Source organism: Cetorhinus maximus, unplaced genomic scaffold (genome assembly GCF_964194155.1).
Source record: "Cetorhinus maximus unplaced genomic scaffold, sCetMax3.hap1.1 HAP1_SCAFFOLD_4490, whole genome shotgun sequence".
Classification (NCBI taxonomy): domain Eukaryota; kingdom Metazoa; phylum Chordata; class Chondrichthyes; order Lamniformes; family Cetorhinidae; genus Cetorhinus; species Cetorhinus maximus.
The window spans coordinates 7,641-15,177 of NW_027600393.1; the positions used below are offsets into that span (position 1 = coordinate 7,641).

Here is a 7,537-nt window from a genome sequence, read left to right on the forward strand (position 1 = left end):
AATTTACGCACAGCAAGATCCCACAAACAGCAATGTGATAATGACTCAGATCATCTGGGTTTTTTTTTTAGTGATGTTGTTTAAGGGATAAATATTGGCCCCAGGACCACGGGGAGAACCACCCCCCCACCCACTGCTCTTCTTCCAAATAGTGGCCGTGGGATCTCCCCGCGACGCCTCCCTTGGCCGAATGTCAGTCTGGATTGTGAGCTCCTGGTCTTTGTACTGGGAGGCTGCTGCCCACAACCCTGTGAGTCAGAAGTAAGTGTGCGACGGACTGAGACACTGACTCACTTTGCTGGGCCGACAGGGCTTCCATGGAGCTTGTGTCTCTGAATCCACCGCAGTTAGAAACAAAACAACATGTTTACAAAAATCAGCTGTTTCACCTGAGGACAGTTTTAAAAATCTGAAGGATGGCAGACTTCAGTGCAATTTGGATGTGAGATTGACTCTCACTTTTACTGTTTTACGCTCGGACATTGAATGCAAAGTGTTCTGTCCGAGAGAGGGATGTCCTTCCCCTGCTGTGTGACTATGAACAACATCTGGAGTAATGACTGGCTCCTTGTCCCTGTCTCCACGTCCTCCCATTTACCTTTATAACGTTTTCCGTTTTAATGTTGTGGGGCTAATATTCACCCACCCCCCTCCCACCCCAATGAATATCGCTGTCAAATAAAAATCGGATCTGGGTCACTATCGCATTGTCCTTTGTGGGATCTTGCTGTGCGCAAATTGACTTTTGCTTTCCCCCCATTACGATGGTGACCCCCACTTCATAAATGGAAGGGAGTCATTTGGCTGTGAGGCTCTTTGGGATATCTTGCAGCGGTTAAAGGCGTTACAGAAATGTGAGTTCTTCACCGGATATACAGCATTCGGCCCATCTGCTCCGTGCCGGTGTTTCTGCTCCACACGGGCCTCCTCCACCACCCCCCTCTCCATCTCACCCCATCACCCTATCCTTCCATTCCTTTCTCCCTCATGTGTTTATCCAGCTTCCCCCTTAAATACATCGATACTATTCACCTCCACCACTCCCTGTGTGAGCGAGTTCCACATTCTCCCCACTCTCTGGGTAAAGAGGTTTCTCCTGAATTCCCCATTGGGTTAATTAGTGATGATCTTATATCGATGGTCCCTAGTTCTGGTCTCCCCCACACACAAGAGGAAACAGTCTGTCTGTATCCAGGTGCGTGTTCCAGAAGTGTCTTGTCAGCAATGCCTACCACAGTCAAATAGCTCGCCAGCCAGCACTATTGTGGGAGGGCAGGTAAAAGAGTTGCTGGTGGTGGGGGTGGGATGTTGTTGACACAAAGGGGTCATTCCAGCAGCCCGAACATGATCTCTATATTCCATCACCCTTCTCCCCACCCCCCTCCCTCACCCAACCCCAACATCCCCGACTGTAACACACTCTGAACAGGTTAATCTCTAAACACCCCCACCTTCCCCCCGCAGATACACCAGGAGACGATGAAGGAGGAGATCGGAGCCGGAGTGTCCTTCCTGGTCAGCTTGGTCAGGAATCGCAGCAGGCTACATCAGGAAAAGATCGAGGAGTTTGGGGAGAAGCTCACTGCGATACTGTACCGAAAATACCAGAATCACTGGTACCCAGCCAATCCCAGCAAAGGACAAGCATACAGGTAAGCAAACAGCAGAGCCGCCCAGTACAATGGCTAGAATATTACAGCACAGAAACGGGCCATTCAGCCCATCTGCTCCGTGCCAGTGTTTCTGCTCCACACGAGCCTCCTCCCACCCCCTGTTCATCTCACCCCATCACCATATCCTTCTATTCCTTGCCCCCCGCCCGCCCCATGTTTTTATCCAGCTTCCCCCTGAAAGGGCATAAAATATTGGACAGCACACCAGGGAGGACCCTCCTCACTATTTCTTGCATTGCGCTGAGGGACATTGTCCATCCACTTGCGAGAGCAGATGGAACAAGTCCTGGGTTTGAGTCTCCACCCCAGAGACTTCAGCCCCATAATCCAGGCCGACACTCCACAGCGCCAGTGCCGAGGGGGCGCCGCGCTGTCAGAGGGTCGGTGCCAAAGGGAGATGCTGGCCTTCAGGTGAAACTTTAAACCAAAGTTCCCGTCTGCCTCCTTGGTGGGTTTAAACGATCCCACGGCCACTATTTGGAAGAGGAGCAGGGGGAAGGTCCTGGGGCCAATATTTACCCCTCAACCAACATCACTAAAAAAAAGATGATCTGGGTCATTATCACATTAATGTTTGTGGGAGCTTGCTGTGCACAAATTGGCCGCCACGTCTCCGACATTACACAGTGAACATACTTTTGAATAAGTATTTCATTGGCTGTGAAAGGTTTTGGGACATCCTGGGGTGGTGAAGGCGCCAGAGAAATGCAAGTCTTTGTTTTGAAAAAAGTAAAAAGGGGGATCGGAAAGGCGGTGGGGATGGGGGAGAGAGTTCATTGATTGTCTTTGTTTTGAAAGTTGCTCGAAGTTGTCCCTGCAATACCGGCCTTTTCCCACCTGGTGGCGCCGCTGCTCAGTTTTAAATTTGGATGAGCAGCTGAACCGCTTAAAGCCCCTTTAAAGCTGAGACAATGAAATTTTAGGGACATCTGAAAGGAAGGGAGATAGAGGTGGAGAGGTCTCGGGAGGGAATCGCAGAGTTTAGGGCCCCTTGGCAGCTGAAGGCACGGCCACAAATGGTGGAGCGATGGAAATCAGGGGATGCTCAAGGGGCTGCAATTGGAGGAAGGCAGAGATTTTGGAGGGTTGTCGGGCTGGAGGAGGTTCCAGAAATAGGGAGGGTTATAGAAACTTGGAGGAGGTTACAGAGATAGGGAGGATTGTAGAGGCTGGAGGAGGTTACAGAGATAGGGAGGCTTGTAGGGGCTGGAGGAGGTTACGGAGATAGGGAGGGTTGTAGGGGCTGGAGGAGGTTACAGAGATAGGGAGGGTTGTATAGGCTGGAGGAGGTTACGGAGATAGGGAGGGTTGTATAGGCTGGAGGAGGTTACAGAGATAGAAAGGGTTGTAGGGGCTGGAGGAGGTTACAGAGTAGAGTTATAGAAGCTGGAGGTGGTTACAGAGATAGGGAGGGTTTTAGGGGCTGGAGGAGGTTACAGAGATAGGGAGGGTTGTAGGGGCTGGAGGAGGTTACAGAGATGGGGAGGGTGGCAGTGGCTGGAGGAGGTTACAGAGATAGGGAGGGTTGTAGAGGCTGGAGGAGGTTACAGAGGTAGGGAGGGTTGTAGAGGCTGGAGGAGGTTACAGAGATAGGGAGGGTTATAGAAGCTGGAGTAGGTTACAGAGATAGGGAGGGTTGTAGGGGCTGGAGGAGGTTACAGAGATGAGGAGGGTTGTAGGGACTGGAGGAGGTTACAGAGATAAGGAGGGTTTTAGGGGCTGGAGGAGGTTACAGAGATAGGGAGGGTTTTAGGGGCTGGAGGAGGTTACAGAGATAGGGAGGGTTGTAGGGGCTGGAGAAGGTTATGGAGATAGGGAGGGTTGTAGGGGCTGGAGGAGGTTACGGAGATAGGGAGGGTTGTATAGGCTGGAGGAGGTTACAGAGATAGATAGGGTTGTAGGGGCTGGAGGAGGTTACAGAGTAGGGTTATAGAAGCTGGAGGAGGTTACAGAGATAGGGAGGGTTTTAGGGGCTGGAGGAGGTTACAGAGATAGGGAGGGTTGTAGAGGCTGGAGGAGGTTACAGAGATAGGGACGGTTTTAGGGGCTGGAGGAGGTTACAGAGATAGGGAGGGTTGTAGAGGCTGGAGGAGGTTACAGAGGTAGGGAGGGTTGTAGAGGCTGGAGGAGGTTACAGAGATGAGGAGGGTTGTAGGGACTGGAGGAGGTTACAGAGATAAGGAGGGTTTTAGGGGCTGGAAAAGGTTACAGAGATAGGGAGGGTTGTAGGGACTGGAGGAGGTTACAGAGATATAGAGGGTTGTAGGGACTGGAGGAGGTTACAGAGATAGGGAGGGTTGTAGGGACTGGAGGAGGTTACAGAGATAGGGAGTGTTGTGGGGACAGTTTTGAAAACAAGGATGAAAGTTTTAAAATGGAGGCGTTGTTGGACTGGGAGCTAATGTATGTCAGTGAGTGACGGGGTGAAGGCTGAACAGGACTTGGTACAACTTGGGAAAAGGGCCAGTAGGGTTCTGGATGGTCTAATGTCTGTCCTCTTGGATCCTTCAGTATATTTTTTCTCTCCCTGGTAGATGCATTCGGATAAACAGGAAACATAAAGCAGACCCATCCTTGTTGCTCGCTTGTCAAGACTGCGATCTGGAATATAACCAGTTGAGACTGCCCAAAGAGATTACGTTGTGGATTGATCCCCAGGAGGTGTGCTGCAGGTAAGTCTTCACCTGGATGGTTTAGCAACACAGTCACCGCAGAGACAAACACAAGGAGCTCATCTGGAGAATTGTGTCCGATTCTGACTGCCTCACACTTTAGGAGGGAAGGCGAGGCCTTGGGGAGGGTGAGGGGGAGATTGACTCTAATGGCGCCAGGGAAGAGGGACTTCAGTTCATGTGGAGAGACTGGGGAAGCTGGGATTGTTCTCCTTAGAACAGAGAAGGTTAAGGGGGAGATTGAATCGAGGCGTTCAAAATCATGAGGGTGTTTGGATAGAGTCAATAAGGAGAAAGTGTTTCCAGTGGCAGGAGGGTCGGTAACCAGAGGGACACAGATTGAAGGGAATCGGAACCAGAGGGGGAGATGAGAATTTTTTTTACACAGCGAGTTGTTGTGATCTGGAAGGCGCTGCCTGAAAGGGGGGTGGATGCAGATTCAACAGGAACTTCCAAAGGGGGAATTGTGTCTGTCTGTCTCTCTCTCTCACTGGTGTGCTCTCTGTCTCTCCTTCACTGAACGGTAAACCTTCCGTCGGCTGTGTTCTGCCAGTTTGTGTGGGTGTTTGTTGTTTATACCAGGTTGTTAGTGGCTGTGTCTCGCGTGTTGCTGCCTGACCCGATTCCCACTAAATCTTCATTTGAAATTCCTGCAGGTGTAGTGATGGGAGTCTGCCTTTCACTGTCGCTCAGTTTGGACAAGACTACAGGAGGGCGGCATCGTTAGACTCTGAGCAAGGCAGCGCGTCCTCGGAGTGCAGCACACCTGACTGCCACTCGGAGACTTCGTCAGATGAAGGGGAACATGCCAAAGGTCAAACAGTGAAGGAAACTGCAGCAAAAACAGCTGAAGCTACTGGCAAGGTAAAGAGAACATTGAGCACCCAGTGCTGGGTGGGGTCGGAGTGAATGATTCCAATACTCTCCGGGCCGATCTCCCACCTTCTACCCCTGGAAACTCATCAAAAACTCAACTGCCCCCAGACCCTAACTCACATTGAGTCCCGTTCACCCATCACTATCCTGTCGCTCACTGACCTACACTGGCTCCTGGTCCAGCAACACCTCCGTTTTTAAAAAAAAATTTCATCCTTATTTCAAATCCTTCCTCACCCCTCCCTATTTCTATAAACCCCTGGAACCCTCCCTATCTCCGTAATCTCCACCAGCCCCTACAACCCTATCTCTGTAACCTCCTCCAGCCCCTACAACCCTCCCTATCACCATAACCTCCTCCAGCCCCAACCCTCCCTATCTCCGTAATCTCCTCCAGCCCCTACAACCCTATCTCTGTAACCTCCTCCAGCCCCTACAACCCTCCCTATCTCTGTAACCTCCTCCAGCCCCTACAACCCTATCTCTGTAACCTTTTCCAGCCCCTACAACCCTCCCTATCTCTGTAACCTCCTCCAGCCCCTACAACCCTATCTCTGTAACCTCCTCCAGCCCCAACCCTCCCTATCTCTGTAACCTCCTCCAGCCCCTACAACCCTATCTCTGTAACTTTTTCCAACCCCTACAACCCTCCCTATCTCTGTAACCTCCTCCAGCCCCTACAACCCTATCTCTGTAACCCCCTCCAGCCCCTACAACCCTCCCTATCTCCGTAATCTCCTCCAGCCCCTACAACCCTCCCTATCTCTGTAACCTCTTCCAGCCCCTACAACCCTCCGAGATCTCTGCGCTCCTCCGATTCCGGCCTCTTGACCATCCCCCGCTTCCCATCGCTCTGCCATTGGCGGCCATGTCTTCAGCTGCCTGGGGGCCCTAAACTCTGGAATTCCCTCCCTAAACTCACTCACTCCCTCCCGAACACAGTCTGTCTCTCTTTCTATCTGTGGGAACTGGCTGTGCAATTGTTGGCTGCCCACATTTCCTCTATTTACAACAGTGACCACTCTTCACATAAATAACTTCATTGGCTGTGAAACACTTTGGGACGTCCTGAGGTGGGGAAAGGTGCTAGAGAAATGCAGGTCCTTGCACGTGGCCTGTGGAGACGGGGCTGGGGATTAAATGGAGCTTGTGTGTGTGATTTGTCATGTTTAATTGCTTCAATAATTTTTTCCCTTAGGTTTCTGGAAGTTTCTCCCAGTGCACTGCTGCGTGGCCTCTGTACCCTCACAAGCCGGTGCAGTATGCCACATTCTACCAACCCGTCCCCCTCATCAGCTACTACTTGATACCCGGACTGGACAAGGCCCTGCAACCTCGCCCAGGCTTCCTCCTGCCTCAGGTGCAGGCCCACTGCTCGAAGATCGGCAAAAGGCACAAGTGATGAAGGTCCTGGCTAGCAGAGGGATCGGATACCTCGCTCACACTGAGCTGTGCCAACCCTGTGCTTAACTGCTCCATTCTAACACCCATGGGCATGTTTGCAAGTGGCTGAGCTGTGTGTGTGTGAGCGAGGTGTGTGTGTGTGTGTGTGTGTGTGTGTGAACGCGGTATGTGTGTGTTTGTGAGCGCGGTGTGTGTGTGTGAGCGAGGTGTGTGAGTGTGAATGAGTCAGAGAGAAATGTTGCTGTATATAACATTCACTACTCACGTGTGTGTGTAAGGCCCACACTGCCTATGTGTGTTTGTCGGGTTTACACTGCTGCTCCTGTGGGTCTGTGTATACTTTATATATAATTGAAGCCGTCTCTGTATTATTAATCTGTACTAAAAACTCAGGTATCTTTGAAAATATGAGGTGTGTCCACATTGCCTGACAGGTGATTGTTATTTATCATGTTTACAGGGGGAGTGTGTGAAATACCCCAGAGTCTCTGTTAATATGTATTTGTTAAATTATCATCTATCTGGCTTGTGGAATATTTAATGTTTTTGCACTTTTATTTTATTTCCTGCTCCTGATCACTCTCCATTCGCTCCCGTTGAAATCTCAGAGCCTCTCTTGAGTAAGAAACTTAGCTGTGATGCTTATCATAGCCAAATAGCCCATCAACATCCACTGAGTGAGGCTCCAGAAGGTGCCTGGCGAATGGATTGCTGAAGACATTAGGACAAACTCTAGCACTCAAAAGAGTGTGTTTTCTGTGCAATATACATTGAGCAATTTAAATTTTTTAAATCCAAAAATTGTTTAAAAGGGATTTGGGGAATTGTTTCCTGAGGATGAGGTGTTGAGGAACAACTCTGGATCCCTGGGATTTTTTAGCTCTTCTTCCTTAATGTGGGAATAGTTATTCC

General features: G+C 50.5%; 1 protein-coding gene across 1 annotated transcript; it reads left to right on the forward strand.

Moving 5' to 3' along the window:
- Positions 1-1,470: 1,470 nt before the first annotated feature.
- On the forward strand, positions 1,471-5,072 carry LOC144678515 (protein BTG3-like). The gene is made up of 3 exons (XM_078538270.1): positions 1,471-1,652; positions 4,208-4,345; positions 4,928-5,072. The coding sequence occupies exons 1-3, from the start codon at positions 1,480-1,482 to the stop codon at positions 5,070-5,072; spliced, it is 456 nt and encodes a 151-aa protein (XP_078394396.1). The 5' UTR covers positions 1,471-1,479.
- The last annotated feature ends 2,465 nt before the right edge of the window (positions 5,073-7,537 follow it).

What these genes read in the sequence shown, in the direction of transcription:
- LOC144678515 (XM_078538270.1), top strand. Translation starts at nt 1,480, where the DNA reads ATGAAGGAGGAGATCGGAGCCGGAGTGTCCTTCCTGGTCAGCTTGGTC. An exon ending in AGCAAAGGACAAGCATACAG is followed by an intron (nt 1,653 to 4,207) that starts GTAAGCAAACAG and finishes TCTCCCTGGTAG; the next exon opens with ATGCATTCGGATAAACAGGA. An exon ending in CCCCAGGAGGTGTGCTGCAG is followed by an intron (nt 4,346 to 4,927) that starts GTAAGTCTTCAC and finishes TGTTTATACCAG; the next exon opens with GTTGTTAGTGGCTGTGTCTC.